The sequence below is a fragment of the Perna viridis genome, chromosome 1 (assembly GCF_037379345.1).
Source record: "Perna viridis isolate PV_CMFRI_1.1 ecotype Kerala chromosome 1, ASM3737934v1, whole genome shotgun sequence".
In the NCBI taxonomy this organism is placed as follows: Eukaryota; Metazoa; Mollusca; class Bivalvia; order Mytilida; family Mytilidae; genus Perna; species Perna viridis.
The window spans coordinates 2123912-2145491 of record NC_142445.1 but is presented as its reverse complement, the minus strand read 5'-3'; the positions used below and the strand labels follow the sequence as shown (position 1 = coordinate 2145491).

Below are 21580 nucleotides of genomic sequence, written 5' to 3'. Positions count from 1 at the left end.
TTCCAGGGTTTCCATTTTCATAATATTTACGAAAAACATCGATCTGTTATGTACTGACATCAGTGTTATTTTTCTTTTCGTCGAATTTTGTGTTTTATGCCTTTTAACTACTTTTTCTATTCAGTTAAACGTAACATAGACTTGATGTAACTTGATGAATGTTTCAGACTGCTGATGAAAGTAATAAACGTTATATTATATAACTGACTTTATTGCCTAATAATAAAATGATAACCTTTTTATAATTCAAAATTATATAATCCACACAAAACAATAACTAATTCTAAACAATCATTATACAGTACAGTTGTCATGATGATCAGTCAAATTTTTTTATCTGAACAATAAGATGTTTTAATTCATGACCTGTACATTTATTTTGAAATATTTATCTTCGGGATATACTACTTGTTTTTCTTCTTTTGGGGGCTGGTCCTTCTGGGCGGCCTATTGCTGTTGGTGAAAATACTCTAGTTTCTATATCCTGCTGTGAATGATAGTTGTCCATAAAGGGTTTAACAGTATACCATACCTAATTAAGATTATAGTAAAAATTGAAAGAAATTACTAAATGTGATATATAAATGATATTTCAAATGATTTAGTCATATCTAATGTACAATCGATGTCATAGTCATCATGCATCTTATCAACTTGTTCCATATATTTCTAATTATTTCCACGTACCATTTCTCAATAATAAATTCTAATTTCTATTTACATTTCATAAAATGTCTCTTAAAAATAGTTTCAATTAAAACAATATACATGTACTAGTATTACCTTCTCGTCTTGTAAAAGTTTGGTGACAGCTTCTATATCTGGTGCCATGTAACGGTCTCGCTCCCAGGGGCTATGTATGTGAAGGATATTGTCTTTCAATGATTTTTTAAAAACATGCAGAAATTATTGACAAAAGTACAAAATTGAGACATATCCGTTATTTAGACATCATTATCATCACGTTTTAATGAAAAATTGGTACAATAAAGTTTTGTTCTCCACATTAATTTCCAAAGAAATTTTATTTTCGACTCGTAACAATCATTTTAAAATCAATTCGAAAGGTAATTTTACAGATCATGTTAACAGTAAATAGACTAATGTACATAGGTAGGTCCGTACTATTATTGCATAAATTCGTACCCAGCAACTTTTCTGACAAGTTTATAGACCTCCTCCAAAGGTGGTGTAGATTTAAGCGGACGTAAGAATTCCATGGCCTGGCAAGCAGCTAGCAACTCGATAGCAATAACTGTTCAAAGAAATACAATTGATAAATTTCTCGTCCATATTGTATTTTCTTTGTTTAACTAGAACCAGTGAGCTTGAGTTATCATTGACGAGTTGCATGGCCGTCGATTTCATAGAACTGTCGATAATGAATTATTTATACATTCATTGTTCCGGAATAAGAATGTCTTAAATTGAGAAAGTCAATAAATATCTTTGTCATGGTTATTTCAATCAACATATCGGTTACAATAAATGTTTAAGTCGGTGACAATATAGCGTATAGAACATTCTAGTTTTATTTTTACATGGTACATTTTATTTTATCATTAAGGTCATACAGGACAATTAACAAGAAACTACAATTAAAGTAATATCTATAATGTATACAAAGTCAACATACGACTTCGTATTATACAAAGAGAAGAGAGTAATAATAGAGCTTATGAAAACACATACAACTTTACGTCCATTACTAAACATATACTTCACCAATGATTGATGCACCAGTAGAGGTAAACATACTGGTTGAAAAGCTTACAATGATGACCGTAAATCACAAATGAAAAGAAATAATTTGATCTTAATGTAACATGATTCTTCTCAGAAAAAAAAGATCTGAAAACAGTTAGCACTATGCATATTGTGTATTTCGGAAATAGCATATGTGTTTTGGAATGAAGGAGTGGATGGTATCGATAATGAAATAAACGAAGAACTATAAAGATACGAATAGAAAGAATGCTCAATAATTGCGTTTTTCGTAGGACTCCAATATATGCTTTTTTCTATCTTAATTGTCGCTCAATTACAAAGAATAGATCCAGACCGGGAAAATGGCCGATGGTATCCTTGACTTCAATGTTTTGGGTTTGATGCAATAAATGATTAACACCGTATCGCATTAACCTTAATAGTGTTACGTATAGTGCTGCGGACGGCTAACGATATTTCGAACTGAGCCGTTTCCGACAAAAGTTGACTATTTAATCACAGAACAAAATTGCCCCTAAAATTGGTTGCATTGAAGTGCATTTTCAATAATTAAGAGATAATAAGACATCGTAAACTATTACAATGTGTATCTACGTATTTTTTACTTAAAAAACAAATAAAATAAACACAACGCTCTTGATTCGATCTGCAACATGGGCTTTGCAAAATGAGTTTCACATATTTAAACTAGTAATTGTCCTTAAATTGTATAACAAGGAATCGTTTCCGGACAATTTGTCTAGTTTCCGGACTGTTTTATGACACATGTAAAGTATCGAGTCTACCTTACGTTTTGATAAAAAGACTTAAGGTTTGAGATTTATTTTTGTACACACAAAAATCATACATATTGTTTTGTTACATTTGTCTTTATATGCTTGGACTTCAAATAAAACGTTAAAGATTTAACCATGAATCAGGGATTCTCAAACAAAAAATGCGATTCGGGGGTTCATGATAAGGCTGGATTTCGTAATAAATTTGACAATACATAAACTGTGAATTTTGAACTTTGCATGGAAGCATGTACAAACATTTACATGTATGTTGTCACAATATTTATGTCTTATGATGTTTAACTATGCGCCAGGCTGATGCTTGTATTGCAATATCCTCTGCAGTGGCGGAACCACACTGTGAAAAGGAGGGTGCCAGCCGTGGTTTCTCAGAAAAGGGAGTGTGTGTTAGGATATTATTACAATTTTTTTGTCAATTTCACGCAGGAAAATGACAAATTTTCCAATAAAAAGGGGGATGCCAATCCCATGCACCCCCTCTGGATCCGCGGCTGCTCTGAACGGACTATACTAAACGAGTTGATAAAAACAAACCGGATTCCTTGGAAAAATTCTAACGCAAAAAGAAGAAGTTCAGATGCAATAAATACTTCTAAGAATTTTTTACCTCTCAAAGACTCCAGTTTTAGTAGCCGTATGAATAGGACACAATGGTAACATAGTTGATATAGAATATTAATTCAAAGGAAACATCATTTTCCAGGCCAAAAAACTGTTTAAAAACAGGGGATACAATACAGGGGATCACAACTGTAAAAGCATCTTCGCTACCCTAGGGTTATGGTCTTGTCCCCCCCCCTTCACGCAATGGGAGGGGCAGGATCGTAACCCTTGCCTAACCAAGATGCTGTAATATCTAGGAATCGGAAATAGGTCACTCTTAACTTGGAAACTTTTCATCGGTCTATATTATAGTAAAGGCCGATTTTATTCGAAATAATCCATTTATATAAGAACAGAACGACGGGCGATTAAGGAAAAACAGAGAAAAGGCGTAAAAAATAATATCATATCAATGAACCTGGTCCAAACTCCCAGTTTTTTCTATCAAGCCTGGCTTGCTTATTCTTTATATTTATACATGTTATTCTTATTTTTGTATTTTTGGTGCTTTGTCTTGACTATGAATATCCTGTTCTTCATTCCAATTTCCTTAAAACGAACATTGTTGAGCGCTCGATTATTGAATAACAGAACAAATATGACAAACTTTGATCTATCTGCTTAAAAAGCACTTAAACTATTGATCATGTAAAAAAAAGTTACTTTGGATAATAAATATTCATGCCTTTCGGTTGTATCAACAGTTCGGAAACAGAACAGGTTCGTATTTTATAATTGTAGTATAATTAATAGTTAAAATATGTGAAAATTTGTAACTTCAAACACATTTTGTAAAGCTCATGTTGCAGTTCGAATCGAGAACGTTGTGTTTATTTTATTTTTTATTCAGTAAAGAATATCTAGGTATACATTGTAATATTCAACGGTGTCATATTATCTCTTAATCATTGAAAATGCACTAAAACGCAACCATTTGTAGGGGCAAATTTGTTCTGTGATCTTTGACCCCTTCTCTAATTAATGCAGAATAGCAGAAAACTTTACCGTTTTTCACTTTAATAAGTACGATATTCAAAAACTACACTGATTTATCTTTCCATTGACATATGATATGGCCGTGTACTCTCTAGGCCCATTACACTTGAAAATTAAAGCATTTTTGATACCTGTCCGCAGCACTAATAATCTATATAAAGAAACATACTTGGTTAAAGTTTCAGTAAGGAAACTTGTGATTATGATCCATGAGAACACTAATTGGAGAAGTTCATTGTTGGGGATTAAGAAATGAAGTATCGTGTGAACATTTTCATTCAGTGTATGGAAATAAATCGTCCTTGAAAAAAAAATAAGAGTTTCTTTCAATAACTTATGCGTATCGCAGAGATATTTTTCCAGATTTTGCAAATGCACATCATATTTTTTGTTGGATATTTCAGCTGTAACAAGTGGTCTGTAAGAATTACACAATCCAAAACCTTAATGCTGTAAATTTTAATTCACAAACTAGAGTTTTTGTAATAGACCTTTAGAATCTTTCCACTTAATTTGTCATTATAATTAAAATTTGTAAACATAGTTTATAGCTATGAATGAAGTTTGGTGGTACAATTAGTATATCAATCTATCAAGGACGCGGACAAACGAATTTAGTCTATGTTCTGTGCAGAGAGGGTGAATTACGATTAAACGGAAAGTAATGTACCTATCCACCAAAAGGTTTAACATTCTACGATACCATTTAATAACATGAAACTTGACATTCAAAATGTCACTTGACAAATACCTTGCTCAACGTGTTCAATAACTCTGAGACACTTCCTGGCAGAGAAACCTCCCATGGACACGTGGTCTTCTGTTCCTGCACTCGTTGTCAGGGAATCCACTGATGCAGGATGACATAAAACTTTGTTTTCACTTACTAAAGTAATATCATATGATAAATTAGTCCTCTTACCAATTAGAATTTCAGTGTCATTAAGGAGCAACTTGATTCCAGCAGTAAAATTTTTAAAAATGTTCGCCTAACTTTATTGAATGGAAATTTTAAAAATTAGAGATCCTTCAACAAAATATCAAGAATGCATTAATTCAATTGTAACGCTTAAAATGTTTTTTAACAAATAATACTCTACCTAGTGCAGCTGCTGTGCAATGGGCAATCATAAACCCTGAATTCAACCCTCCATCTGGTGTCAGGAAGGCCGGTAACTCGCTGTATGCTGTCAAAATCACACATTTTTTTATATATGTATACAACATTTTTATGATTATAATTAATATTTTCATCTTAACGTCCGGCAAAGTCATACTAACACGAGAATAATATCATTTGTTTGAGAACAGAACAAAAATATGGCAATCTAAAAAAAAGACATTCTTAATGACAGATTGTTTAAGACCCTTGTATCAAATAGAGAAACTTTTAAAGAAAACAGCAGTTAAGGCATAAGATTTTATATGGTTCCTCAGTACCTGGATTTACCAGTCTTTCAATCCGACGTTCGCTCATGTTTGCAAGTTCGTGAATACCGATGGCTAAATAGTCTAAAGCCTGCAAGAAAAAATCGAATTAATGTTCTCAGTTTTGATTTTATGTGATAATTTTTTTATACATTTTAACCCTATGTTGCTTTAGGGTATGCAAATTTAATATCTGTTCACTAGAGAGAATATGATCGTGATCAGCTATCGGATTCCGTTCATACGTTTTGAAATTAAACAGGTTTTATTTCCTACATTATGCCTAATTAGTTTAATTAATAAGCTTTGTATGACACTGTTGTTTGTTATAGTATATAATATTGACATTTTATTTACTCATATTTTTTGCTGTTTTGTATTTTAAATTTTTGTTCTGGTTGTTTTTGTAACAAAAGTTGTTCATGTTATTCAGTTGGAAGGTGATATGATTTAGAATGAATAACTGACTGATTGTAGTTTAATATTAAGACGCAGATGTTTCATGCATATCAGGACGAGGTAATCTGCTCAATGGTTGACCCTGCTTTAATCTAGTCCGACATTCATAGCAAGACATTCATCCGAACAAACGGAAACAATCAACCCACGAAAAGGAATATCACTCCACTCAAACACATTGTCCTGGCTCCGAACCAACCAGTCGTCACTCTCCAACATGTTATGTGCAAAGCGGAAAATCAGTGACATCCATTTTTTAAAAGTGAATATAGTGTACTTGTAAATGTCACTGAATAATTACTTTTGCAGGATATTCTCCGTGAAAATTTCCACCAGATATAATCTCCATCCGGTCAGCAAATACCATCTTTTATTTGTTAAAGTATATAGTTCTATGGAGAGAAATATTGTTGTATTCTCATAGTCTAATCTATTATACTCGGCGTCACATAAATAACATACTGTTAAAATTTGAATAAAAATATTTTCTACGACTTTATTGACACCAACCGTCGTTTAAATTGTCTTAAATGACTTGCTCATTCGTTTAGCCAAACAGCTTCTCAAAAACAAGTCGTTTATTAGCTTAAATCATGCGTAACAAATCCTTACGGGAAAATCCCATACTAATATCCGCCATGTTGGTTTTTACGGGACGATTTGTTTACAAACGAAGTTCATAAGTTCCCGTCGAACTCCGGTGACAATCGTCTGCTTGATCAACTTCTCGGTATTGTACGTTGTTCGCGTAAAATAAATCCGAGATATCCGAAATAACGCCGAAGTGCATTCTGGGTTCTTCGGTTTTTGGACAAACCATTTAAACGTAAACAACATCTCCTAGCAACCCGATCACTGTAAACATGGCCGACTTTTTACAATGTAAATATTGGCACCTAGAATTAAAATCTGACCGGAATTTAACGATTCAATGTTTAGGGAGAAGCCGTTTGGCTAAACGAATGAGCAAGTCATTTAAGACAATTTAAACGACGGTAGGTGTCAATAAAGTCGTAGAAAATATTTTTATTCAAATTTTAACAGTATGTTATTTATGTGACGCAGACTATAAGCAAAAATGATATTTTGATTTTGAGAAGTTTTACAGTTGCTTTTGTTACTTTGTATGTATGATTTTAGTTACTTCATGTTCTTTGAGGTGTATGTCTGTTTTCCATGTGTGGTCTTTGTCCCTTGATAACATTCTTTTGATTACCGCTATAACCTTGGTTCCCTTGATTACTCTCTAACATAGCTTCTAATAAATTTGATATACAAGTTCCACAAAGATGATTTCATTTGCTTAAAACGGTTCAAGAGTAAACGTGTGGGCATGAAGGCAAAAGGAACACTCAATAGTTTAGATATTTTTTTAAAGTTAGTTGATAATATAACATAATCAGAAGTTAGAATTTAGTGCGTCATCGACTTAATTATAGAAGGATACAGGGTTGTCTGTTGCGCTGTTGATTTCTGTAGTAAGAATACCTCTAACAAACTCAATGGTGTCATTAACTATCCCATGTACCTAAAATAATATCTATTACAAAGTCAATGGTGTAATTAAATATTCCATGCGCCTAAAATAATACCTCTTACAAAGTCAATGGTGTCATTAACTATCCCATGTACCTAAAATACTATCTATTACAAAGTCAATGGTGTCATCAAATATTCCATGTGCCTAAAATAATACCTCTTAAAATGTCAATGGTGGCATTAATTATCCTATGTACCTAAAATAATACACTGCCTATATACATCACTATCATATTCCTGAGTTTTTAAATTACCCATCGAACTTGCAAAAAAACTCAATTTCGGTTTTATTTTGACGTTATTTTTTATCATTCGTATTTAAAACCTTGATACATATAATTTCTAGCTTCAGTCTTGCATTGAAATATTGAAAGTATTAAATGTAAATATCATACCTGTGGACTACATCTCAACGTGTACGCATCTTGAACTCTGTCGCAAAATCTATGACTTTCTGAAAGAAACTTGTACTTTATTAACAGTATGTAGCATTGTACTGCTACGAAGATAGCTGCAGTCAACAGTTTTCCCTTACAACTCTTTAGGAAATGCATTTTTTAAAATTAAAACTGAGTACATGAGTACATTTTCAAAACTTTTAACTTCTATACTCACAGCTGTCAAAGAGGGTCTGCAGTCCTACCAAAACACTTGTTACTCCCGTAGTTGTATTAATTCAATGTGGATCCTGAAAAATTCGAAAGATCTTCCGGAGACCATCAGTTCAAGACAATTACCTGAATACAATAGCATTAAAACCTATGATTTTTCAACACTGTATACCTCTATTCCCCATACTCAGTTAAAATCACGACTTTAAAACATTATACAACATTGTCTTTCCAAAAAAGATGGTACACCTAGATACAAATATATAGTTCTTGGTAGAGATTCCTCATACTTTGTAAAAAATAATTCCAAATCATCTTTCAAATATATAGAAGATGTTTACAAAATGCTGGAATTTTTAATTGACAACATATATGTCCAGTGTGGTGGACGCGTTTTTCAATAAAGGGTCGGCATTCCAAAGGGAACAAATTGTGCTCCTCTACTTGTTGACCTATTCCTTCACTCTTATAAGTCTGACTGTCTAGCTGATCTGATCCGAAAGAAAGAATTACGTTTAGCTAGATCCTTTAATCTCATTTTCCGCTACATAGATGACTTATTAACTTAGCAATCCTAATTTCGTGGATTTAATAAATCGCATATACTCCAAAGAACTTGAGATAAGGGATACTACAGACACTGTGAAGTCAGCCTCATATCTTGACCTACGCAGACTTTTTGTATCGCGCTAAACTTCTACCAAGTAGGCTTCTGAAACAACGTTATTTTGCTACAAGATTGAAGTCATCACTACAAAAGTTTTATGGTCGTCATCATGAACTCGTGGATCGTTACGGTGTATCCATCTGCGCCATGAAAACTGATTTGTTCAACGTGTCATAGTTTTCCTTTCCTCTTTCGTCTACCCAACACTTGACTTTTTTATGAGCAACTCGGCGGGTGTTTCTAGCTCATTCTCCCAGTTTTTAGTGGAGTCCGGGTTGCTCATTTGCTTTTGTTACTTTGTATGTATTATTTTAGTTACTTTATGTCCTTTGTAGTGTATGTTTTCCATGTCTGGTCTTTGTTCCTGGATTACATTCTTTTGATTACCACCAGAACCTTGGTTCCCTTGACTACTCTTACACTATGGCACTTGTCCGCAAACAAGAAGTTCAAACTTAAGGAATGACTATTGACCTCAATCACGTGGTGCACACTAAATAACAATCTACGCAGGTTATTTTCAAGTAGGCCGAAAAATATAACAGTCATTCCTTATAATTTAAATCTAGTATCAGAATTCAACGAGTAAATCCTTAAGGAAAGGTTGATGACGTCATAATCACAATACAAATTTTGGTATATGAGACAAGGGACAATTTTTCTATCCAATCCGAAAGAGTGTTACTTGTGAAATTAAAATATAACAGTATAGCCTTAGATGACAGTCACTAGTACCAAATTATGAATAAAAAATACAAATTAATAATAAATAATGAAAAAAGTTGACAGAAATTAAATGAAAAAATAACAAGAATATATAAACAAAGAACAGAGCGAACATACCAGCTATTTCAGAGGGATGTGTGTCAGAATGCAGAAGTGATCTCAGTCTTCTGGCAACTTTTATCTGGCCTTTGTGTGGACGAATACTATGCACATCTAAAGAAACAACATTGTTTATGAAAACAGTTTTACATATTACAACCATATGAACCATTTAGATACTTCTTTCAAACTTATTTTTACAAACTACACAAATATTCCGTATTTAAAAATAAAATTATTAAAGTGATCCAATCATCTTTCAGTTACTATTATTAGTCTTATGGATGTTTATATCAAACAATAAATTAAAACAACTTACTACTGTCAAATGCTCTTGTAGTGCCCTTCAGTACATCTAATGTAAATGCTGTAACAATATCTGCTTGTCTAGCTATTGACTCTGCCCTCTCTACTCCTAAATTATCAAATTGAAAATAAACACGAGAATTAAAATTAATTATGATACTTTATTTTTACATATAAAATCAATTTTGAAAGTGGTGACTCTTTAATTCTATAATAGAACAAATTAAACAAACAAAGAAAAAAGTACTTTGACGTATTGGCGGTACATTTTGATTCAGCCTGCACTTAATAAGTACTTCTTTTATTGAAGTGAAGTCGTATGGGCAAATCAGTTCCTTATGGCAGTTTTCAAGAGTAATCAAAGGAACCGAGATTCTAGCGGAAACCAAAAGAACGCAATTCAGGGACAAAGACCAGACATTGAAAACAGACAAAATAAAGTCGAGTAAGTTAGTAACTCATGCACTCAGGTGGTGTGAACTTTTTTTGAAACATTCTATTTAGGGTTTATTGATAGTATGCTAAGGAGTAATCAAGGGAGCCAAGGTTATAGTGGTAATAAAAGAATGCAATCCAGGGACAAAGACCAGACATAGAAAACAGACATACAACAAAGAACATAAAATAACCAAGATAATATGTACAAAGAAACAAAAGCAAATGAGCAACTTGGACTCCAGTAAAAACTGGGAGCATGGACAGGTGCATCGGTAGGGTAAGCGTCCTCTGCTTTTCTAGAATCACCCACCGAGTTGCTCATATAAGATAAGACCGGGGTAGACGAATGAGGAAAGATAAGCTATGACACGTTGAACAAATAGGTTCTTGTGGTGTAAATGGATACACCGTAACGAGTTCATGTGGATGACCATAAAACTTCTGTAGTGATGACTTCAATTTGGTAGTGAGTGACATAACCTGTTCCAAGTTGTAAGAAGTCTAACATGGTACAAATATTCTGCTAGTTTACGGCATAACGTATAAGTTATTATATGAAAACTTCATACGCCACAGACGAAAGGAAAGTTGACAAGTACGGAATGAATAGTCATCGCGTTTGTCGTATAGATTGATCAATAGTTTTCTTTTAGTTAGGGTAGGTCAAGATATGAGACTGAGTTCACAGTAGCTTTATTATCCTTTATCTCAAGTTCTTTAGGGTAGATGCGATGCATCAAATCCCCGAAACTAGGCTTATTTAACAGCATACGTCATCTATATAGCGGAACCTGAGATCAAAAAATTTGGCTAAACGATGTTCCTTCCTTTGTATCAGATCAGTTATGCAGTCAGCTTCATAAGAGTGATATCAGCGAGTAGAGGAGTACAACTTGTTCCCATTAGAATGCCGATCGTGTGTTGAAAAACACGTCCACCACACTAGACAAATATGTTGTTTGATAACAAAATTCCAGCATCTTTTTGGGTATATTTGTAAGATGATTTCAGATCGTTTTTACTACGTATCTGTATGTAGGTTTACTGTCTTTTCTGGAGTAACAACGATGTATAATGTTTTTGAGTCGGGGTTTTATTTGTGTAATTGGGAATTGAAGTATAAAAGGTTGCAAAATCATAGGCTTTAATGCTATTGTATTCTGACAAATAGTCGAGGAGTCACGCTTTCTGTAGGAAGATTTATCACGGAGCTTATGTCAATTGCTACATTTTTTTTCTCAAAGAAAATAGTCCCTTAATGTGCCACTGTATTCACAAGCAGGTTATAGATGATTGCAAATAATAAAATAAAAAGGCTTGTATAAAAACTTTTGCCAGAACGTTTGATATATATAACAATATATGATCGAATACCCTCGGCTCCTAAAGCAGCTATCAGTTGTGTTCCGTTGATTAACGCAAGACCCTGTAATAAAACAAAACAAAATCTACAAAACTAATAATAGGTCTCAAGCACATACAAATTGGCAGATAATTGTTTTAGAAGGCTAATTGACGAATTAAATGTTGCAAATTGGGTTTACTGACGACGCGTCGACGGAAACATCGAATTGACATCAACAAGTTTTTAAATACAGTATCTATTCTAATGCAACTGTTCAATATATCTGTAAAAATGTACATTAAAAATCTTTGAAATCTTGAAAGTAATATCAACACCATCCTCCCAAGTCAGGGTTTTGAGTCCACTCTCGCTCCCTCAAACACTTGCCTAGGAAAGTCTTTTTGTTATTGTGGTGCTTATAATGACGACGTTACCAAGGAAATTTCGATATTACAACGAATGTTAGTTAATGTTAAAGAATTATAAGGTTTCGTTTTCCATGCTTTTTTTTTATAATCATCTTTATTAAAAAGATTAAGTGTTTGTTCCTGTTTTTATCATACATGCATCTTTTGTACATGATTAATTTTAAAACAAAGGAATTCAAACGACATGAAACAATTCAGTAACAAAAGAACCTTACCTCTTTTGGTCCCAATTTAATTGGTTCTAAATTGTTGAATTCAAGTACCTAAAAACACAAATATGTTTTTTTTTAAACTACATGTACTTACTATCTAATATCACACTTTTTTGCATTTAGAGAATGACGGAACAAACTGAATACTTTTCTCAAATCAAACATCGCATTCTCTTAAATTTGGATAGAAATGTTGCCGAAGAAAGTAAGAAAATATTTTAACATATTCCATTGTTTTTATCTAGTAGTCTTCGTGTTGTTAGCGAACAGAAGAGAAGTGTAGTATATTGTTTTGAAAACGCAATTCATGTCCGAGATGTACAAACCAACGCTGACATACGTATTTTGCATCTGCCCATCCGCTTTTTGGACTCCACATTTTTCCTTCTCCCATCATTCCAAGGGCGAGATGTGCCAAAGGCGCCAAATCTCCACTTGCTCCAACAGTTCCTTTTTCTGGTATCCATGGCAAACAAGATGCTGTAATTAAGTAATAAAGAAAAGCTGAGTTATTAAAACAGAGTAAAGATTGCAAGGTAGACAGAAATATAAAAACAAACCAAATGATTCATCGAGTCGTTAAATGTAAATGAGCAAAGAGACAGATCTGGAATGTACAGATATCAAATAGACAGATCTGGAATGTACAGATATCAAAGAGACACAGATCTGGAATGTATAGATATCAAATAGACAGATATGGAATGTACAGATATCAAAGAGACACATCTGGAATGTACAGATATCAAATAGACAGATCTGGAATGTACAGATATCAAAGAGACACATCTGGAATGTACAGATATCAAAGAGACAAAGACAAAATAGGTATGTCTATTTACCATTGAATGCTTTTATATATTTCTTTAAATTGGCTAAAGATATCCCACTGAATCCCTTGGCAAGTATATTAATTCGAATAGCTAGCAGCATCCGTGTTCGCTCTGGAGACAGAGGTGGTCCAACTCCTAAAATGTAAATGATTCCGCAAGAGTCTATTACTACATAAGTATTTGTCAACACATTTTCCTTTATGTATAAATCATTAGTGTGCTAAAATTTATAAAGTAAAAGTTCTTCCAGCATCAGGGGGTAATTGAAATCGGTAATTGCATACAATTACAATTAAGGACATTTTTGGAAGTAATTGAAAAGTATTTGTAATTGAAGGAATTTTCAATTATATGTATTTGAAAGTATTGTAATACATTTTTTTTGAGAAAAAAATCCATTTTTTTTTATACTTTTCCATTACATTTCAAATACACAGCAGTTTAATGATAAATTGATCTTTCTGATACGGTTTTCTGGAGGAAGTTATGTAAGCTAATTTGGCAAGATTGATCAAACAATATGAATAATACATAATAAAAAAATAAATTAAAATAACAATATTACAGTAAACGAGTGTTGATTAGTTATACGTTTACAACCATGTTTTTAAAGAGTAAATTGGCAAACATCAAAATACATTGGTTACACCTTTGATCATATGTTACACTTCAAACAATTTTGTTCCCGTCTTTCTCTGGTGTGTTCCCATTTCGCCTTAGTTGTCAAATTACATATAAAAAAGGTGAAAACGTACTAAGGCGAAATGGGAATTTTATATTTTTTCTCTTGTAAAAACGAAACCGTAAACTAATGAAATATTGTTATAATAAGACAAGACAATAATATTGAAGTACTTATCAATGATTTTTCTTATTAAAAAAATAATAATAAGCAATAAAGCTATGTGTAATATCTCAATCTCGTGTCTCCCCAAGTGCCATGATGTCATATATAGACACTCAAATAACAATATTATTGGAAATTGGAAAAGGTGTGGAAGTGATAAAGAAAGTGTCAAACAAAAAATAATAAAATAGTGTGTTTTAAAAGTAAAATGATTTTTTTTCTATTTTTAAAGTGATCATTTGTTTCTTTATCGGTATATATTGTGGTCTTTCACAACATAAAGTATTTGAAAAGTAATGAATAACATTTTCAAAAGTATTTGAAAAAATCAAATACATTTTAAAAATCAAAGTAATTGCAATGTAATGTATTTGACAAAAAATCCAAAGTAATCGACAATATTACTAAGTATTTGAACGCATCCCTGGAAAGCATATCATAAGGCTTTAAGATAAAACATTTATAACAATGAATGATAGGGTTTACCTGCCGCATGTGATCTGATTAAGTTTTCCTGTAGTTCTCTGGAAAAATCCGAATAGTTTCTATTGATAACTAACCAAGATAAAAAAAAAAACACCTAAAAAGTTAAGAAAACCGTGCAAATCTTAACTTTTTTCCCTTTATAATGCACACAGAATAAAAAATAATATATTTCTCCAAGACCACACCAAGCTCCACATTGTACATGTGTATATGCGTACTATTGCTGTTATTTATTATCAAATACTCAAAGTTTTAAGATTTTCATCAATACCATTACAATTAAGAATGGTACAGTTAAAACTCTTTTAGGTTATCGGTCATGTTAAATTTAGGATAAACATCGTTCACTTACACAAGTTTGTCTTTCTCAACAATAACTCTAGCAAACTTTCCAAAACCAGTAGTAATGCCATACACCACTACAATGATAAAAAAACTCGAGGTTAACAAGTCAAATATATACATAAAGCATGATGAGTAAGTCGCAAAATTGTCCGTGTTGTTAATTTGTATTACACTTAAGGTCTTCACTCTTACCTTTATTTTTGTCAACAATGTCCTCAAGCAGATCTCTTGCTTTCTGTACTTTTTGCTCGGAATCGACTGTCAACTGAAATTCATCATTGAATTGCTTAAGTTAACAACGTGTGCTATATACAGCTTTCAATGATGTTTTTTAGGTGTTTTAACGGGTGTTTCTAGAAAAGCAAAGGACGCTTACCCTACCGGTGCACCTGTTCCATGGTCCAATTTTCGAGTTGCTCATTTACTTTTGTTGCTTTGTACATATTATTTTGGTTATTTTATGTTCTTTGTTGTGTTTGTCCCTGGATTACATTCTTTTGATTTCCACTGGTTAGAATCTTCGTTTCCTTGACTACTCTTTAATTATCAACAAAGAAAGGAAATGTCAACACTTCTTGAAAGAATAAAATTTTCAACTTAATTAGAAATAATAGTTTTGCACTTTTAGATTCCACTGAAATAACATGATATCTATTCTGTTAAATATTACAGTGTATAACAACAGTTACTGACCTTAACCAAGTAATGTCCTTTTCCCAGTCTAACAAGGTCATCTAAGGACAAACTGTTACCATCCAAAGATAAGAACTGAAAGTAAACATATTGAGCACAATTAATCAAAAGCACATAGACAAAAACAGGTTCTCTATATGGTGTCCAGTTTTTACTGAGGGCGAAAGAGTAATCAAGGGAACCAAGGTTATAGCGGTAATCAAAAGAATGTAATCCAGGGACAAAGACCAGACATGGAAAACAGATATACACAAGAAAGAACATAAAATAACTAAAATCATACATACAAAGTAACAAAAGTAAATGAGCAACTCGGACTTGTTGCAATTATAGATACACCATATATTGAATTATCTACTTGTATATAGCAATTTTACTTTTTTTTAAAGAGACAGTTAGTTGGTGTCGATTTGAGTGAACCTGGGGTAACTTCTTTTTATCTTGAAAAAGTGCGAAATCTGCAGTTTTAATAATTCAAGGTGGGGTTGGTTTTGGTTTTTTTTGTTTTTTTGTTGACCTTCTTAATGAACATTTTCCGTTGTGCTTGTTTATCTACCTGTACAAGCGTGATGAATCTGACTTATATGGATTATTTCTGGGTAAATTGGTAAATACATCTGACGAAATAGATTTCTTCAATTTTATGAGAATACGGGAAATATCAACCCACCCCACCTCCACCCCAGGAGTAATTAGTCCGTATCATGAAATATATTTTGTTGTAATATAGTTAAATTGTAAATTTAGAGGTCATGTAAGTTGAATTATAACATTATTCTAATTATATAATTTATATTTTACTGATGTCTATTTGTTTCTATGTCATTATATCTCTTCAAGAGGAAGTAAAGGCAATCAATGAAGTTCTTGGCATCCCATGTACAGCCAATCAGGGGTCGCTGTAAAATCACAATTAACAGGGATAATGAGGATTACGATTACAAAAATATATACAATAGTCTTCCGACCTTGAAGAATGTGCAATCACTACAAACGACTATACTATATGTTTGATCAATCAGCACCGAACTAAATAAAAATATATAAAAACCCTTTAAACTCACTTCCTTCGGTGTTTCTATATCAGCTTCTGATCTGTTATGTTCAGGAAATTTCATAAATATGAATATTATTTAATGCTAGGAAAACTTGACTGTGTTTATGAAATAACACTACATACAATAAAGTTGAAAACGATAGCACTTTCCGTATATCCGTTTCATTTCGTACATTATAAATCTAGGACATCGTTGGTTCTAGCAGATAGTTGAGTTGATAATTCGACTGTCTTTGTGGATATAAACTACTAAAATCCTTTAAAAAAATCTTTCGTAACACAGTTTAGTCAATCAATTGCACGATATGAGAGACGCTGACCAACAGCTTACTAGTCCTATACTTGGTTCAGTTTTTGTTTTCGTGCTCACATATATACTCAATACTGTTACACCCGGTTTGCACTCATATGTGGTATTTGTAATTAATGACGGACTGAGGGGCTTCTTAACGTCCTTGGCTATTATTTGGGGTATCTCACGGACGGTGTAAAGCATCGAAGCGTTTACACAGTCCCCGGGCATAGTCATACCCGTGTGTGTGGGTCATGGTGTATTCGGGGAAATTATAGTAGTCATGTGACCACGTTCATTCTTTCGTTCATTAAATGCATTACCACGTGATTTAATGTCGATACGTGACCTAGTGATCCAATTGACCCTTTGTGCTAACGTTGGGGTAGTTGATGAGCATGCTCAATATATACTTCCGCGAGGAAAATTCTTTTGTTATACCCAAGCCCTACCTCGCAGAAGTGTATATAGAGCATGCTCACCAGCTTACCACGAAAGGGTCTATTTGTAATCTGGACGCTTCGCTTAATTATATTGTACACAATGCGACATTTGTTTCGGAATAAAATCAACACTTTCAAGTGCATGTAAGACAGATAGGTAAGTCAACTTGTTGGTGCATGCCAGTCAATTGATGAGAAATCTCCAAGGCCGAAAAAATAAAGTTATGTTTCCGATCACCATTCTGTAATTTTGTAGGGTCGGTAGGTACGGATTTATTTTTATTTAAAACTTTTGAAATGAAATAAGTCGTTATAGTGACACCAAACTCAGAATTCAATGAAAACCAAATATGCAAAGACTAAACAACTAATAATTTTAGACGGTCCACGGCCAAATCTCTTTTGGGATTCGGCGCTTGAGATATTTTTTTGGTTTGATGGCGGTCAAAACAAAAAATATCTCATGTGCCGAATTCCAAAAGGAATTATCCACGACGTCATGTGTGTTTACAATCGATTCTAAATATAAACAACCAGTATTTCTAACTCTTTGTTTTTCCATCTGGGATAGAAAAAAAAACATATGGCAGACTTTATTATTTTATAAGGGGTCTGAAGAATGGTCTGTATGTGACCGATAACATTGTTTTTGGCCTAAACGGATGGTCTTTTTATTGCTCCAGCAGTGCTAGACATTGTCTGGAGGAACGGAATTCCAACCTCGTGTCAGCGTCCACTTTCACTTGGTTTTCGTGCAATGACTTTATAGTTATGGTTGAGCAATTGTTATAAAATTTTAATATGATTTTATTAACTACTAAAGAGATGCTCTTATTTGATTTTGAGTTTATGGCCCCTACATTTTAAAATGAAGGCCATCCATGTAACTGACAGATACCACACTTTAGTATTCTGTTCATCTAAAATAAACTTTGAGCCCAAAATTTTATCAAGCTAACCTATATAAAGTGAAATGGCCAATTCTTAACATGACATAGCAAGTTCAACACATCCATGCAAATACACCTTCAAGGAAGAAGCATTGTAATATGTAGATGTTTAGTAACACGTTAATGGATATTTATCAACATGTGCATAATTCAATTATTGATATCAATAAATGGAGAAGTTTTCTAGACAATGCAAACACGTTCAAAATAAAACGTATATGTTCAAATTTGCTCTTCGGGCAATACCAGTCTACGGCCATACTTGTACATGTATAAAAAATGGGGATGTTTATTATTCTTGCTTCATGTTTTTGTTCATATCAGGAACATTGAAATAGTAAATAATAAAAGGATACACTTTTTCTTCGTAATAAACGGGTTCTGCCGGGCCTGTGACTGGACTGGAGCGGTCACTCTCTAGAACTATAAATAACATAAAATAACTGAGCATTTCTCTCCGACGATTTCTATGCCAACTTACTGACACTACGCTGACAGGAATATACGCGTTGTAGCTTGGTATCAAAATGTCGGTTTTTTTCTTTTTGAGCAGTAATTGTCATTAACGGTAGGGGGTAGAATGTAGAAATGGACCGGTAACAACCAATTTAAAAAAAAATAGGTTGTTAATGAATATTTAAGCGTTTATATTATTATTTTTACAAAGTATTAAAAATTTATATCAAACTTCATCATTTCTAAGAAGTAAATAGACTTTTTACTGGTAAACAGTAATGTATTTTAGAATTATTAATTTTTGATTTCAACTGTTTCCTATTTATCGACTACTAGGTTTTCTAAACGATTAATTAATAAGTTCTGTTTAAGTGATTGTCGATGAATGTATAAGGTTTAAACACAGGGATGCGCATGCACATGTTAAAATCAAGTTCTCATTTACTTAAGATAAGAAAAATGAACGTGGAATATAGACGTACCTACAGTGACGAAATCATTGTCATCCAGAACATGTTTAAGTGAATCATCTTGATCTAATATGGCACCTCCTTTTGCCTTCCTAACTTCGTACACTTTCTCAGTAGCATGACCCGAAGAACATTTTGCTTTATAATATCTCCTCAAAGTTTCATCTCCTAGCCATCTGACTGTCTCGGATCCTTTACATGGAACAGCAAACCAATCTCCTCTTACTCTACACGACAGTTTCATTGTTCTCTACTTTATCTTAGTAAAGGAAAGTCTCTTAAGACTGAACATTTGTTTTATCAAGAATCATAATAGATTATAGACAGATGCCATTGGCCTTAAACTATGACATAGCTTCAAAGTACACATAGTGAATGCCTTATCAGTTTGGTAACGATCAGAACAAAAACGGTTCGCCTAGATATTACAGAGATCCTCTGTTATCACAATTCAATTTTTGTTTATTTGTTTAATTTGAATTGTCATAACTATGTACTACCCTAAATACACTGGTGAATATTGTAAACGTGAAATTCCCAGTTGCTATTCTTTGTTTATACTTTCGCGGTTGCTATTTTTTGTTTATACTTTATAAAATTGCTGTTTTTGTTGATTCATATTTGTGGCCGGATATCATTTTCGCATTAGATATTATTAGCGTTATATAAAGTGTTAAAGATCAAGTTCGCGGGTACTAATTCGAAAGAAAAAAATGTGATTAAAGATGGATGGCCTTTATGAATATTGCACTTCTAAATAACGAATTTACTTGATTACTTAATGAAACAATTCCGTATATGGTATTTTTCAATGTTTTAACCTATACAAACAACGTTTCATAGCTGGATCTGGAGAATGTACAATATAGCCTTTTTCGAAACAAATAACTTCCCATACTCAAAGTGGGTCTTAAAGTCACTTGTCACTTCCGTATGACGCCATATCAATATTTATTCCATTTTGTAGATATCTTGTATAATTCAGAAGATATCTTCTATTTTTATAAGATATCTTGTTTATAAATAATGTACAGCTAATAAGATATCTTATAAAACATATAAGATATTTCATAAATTAAGTATATAAGAAATCTTATAACGTTTATGAAATTTTCATAAAGAATATAAGATATTTTATAAACATCATGACATATCGTATAATTTTTTTTAATAACATCTCTTATAAAGTTTATGAGATATCTTGTATACTTTATCAAATATATAAGATATCTCATAAATTTTAAAGGGCATCTCATTGATGGACAAACGTGATTACTTCTCATTCCGTAATGTCAACAATTCATCTGCGGCAACTTGAGATAAATAAACTGCAGATTCTGTGAATCTTTATCGATGGCAAAGGAAAATTATAATAATTGACCAAACTTGACGACAAGCGCGATGACTTTTCATTCCGTACTTGTAAACTTTCCTTTCATTTGTGGCAACATCCTTTCAGCACTCGCTTATGGATTTTTCATATCATATGTTATGCTAAGAGTTTGTCGTGACTACGCGGACTTTTTGTATTATGCTAGATTTCTTACAAGGCTTATTGAACAGGGTTATATCAAGGATTTTTTTAGTAGTAGACTATATTCTTGCATATACAAGTTTAACTTCATTACTACAAAGTTTTATGGTTGTCATCATCAACTTGTAGATCGTGATGGTGTATCCATTTGCACCACGAGTTATGAGCAACTCGGTGGATGTCTATGGCAAGCCAAAGTGGGCAAAAGTTAATATTTTGTAATATTAGAAAATAAATTTTTAATATTACAAAATCATTTTTTTTTTTAGTATTAGAAAATATTTTTTAATATTATCAATTCATTTTGTAATATTAAGTATTCATTTTCTAATACATGTATTACAAATTCCTGATTTAGTAGTATCACTTATTTTGTAACATTACAGATAGAATTTATATTAGAGTAATCAAGGGAACCAAGGTTATAGCGGTAATCAAAAGAATGCAATCCAGGGACAAAGGCCAGACATGGAAAACAGACATACACAACAAAGAACATGAAGTAACTAAAATCATACATGCAATTTAACAAAAGCAAATGAGCAAACTCGGACTCCACTAAAAACTGGGAGCATGGACCAGGTGCACCGGTAGGGTAAGCGTCCTCTGCTTTTCTAGAAACATCCGCCGATTCGAATTTGTTATATAAGAAAATGAATTTGTAATATTAAAAAAATGACTTTGCAAGACAAAGCCCAAAAACAACATCGTTTTACATCCAATGTTTATTATCAGAGGTAGACGTAAAAAAATAATAGCAGGGATAAAACCTATACTACTACCACACTCTCC

The 21580-nt window shown here is 32.7% G+C and overlaps 1 protein-coding gene across 1 annotated transcript; it reads right to left on the bottom strand.

The window, feature by feature from the left end:
* Positions 1-388: 388 nt before the first annotated feature.
* LOC148626821 (histidine ammonia-lyase-like) lies at positions 389-19601 on the bottom strand. The gene is made up of 22 exons (XM_088544578.1): positions 19267-19601; positions 18685-18751; positions 16651-16681; positions 15587-15661; positions 15086-15158; positions 14901-14967; positions 14549-14586; positions 13225-13350; positions 12723-12862; positions 12386-12433; positions 11772-11823; positions 9973-10068; positions 9672-9767; positions 7946-8004; positions 7459-7539; positions 6313-6378; positions 5565-5643; positions 5225-5311; positions 4876-5010; positions 1147-1255; positions 784-853; positions 389-532 (listed from the first exon to the last, which is right to left on the bottom strand). The coding sequence occupies exons 1-22, from the start codon at positions 19496-19498 to the stop codon at positions 389-391; spliced, it is 1971 nt and encodes a 656-aa protein (XP_088400704.1). The 5' UTR covers positions 19499-19601.
* Between the last annotated feature and the right edge of the window lie 1979 nt (positions 19602-21580).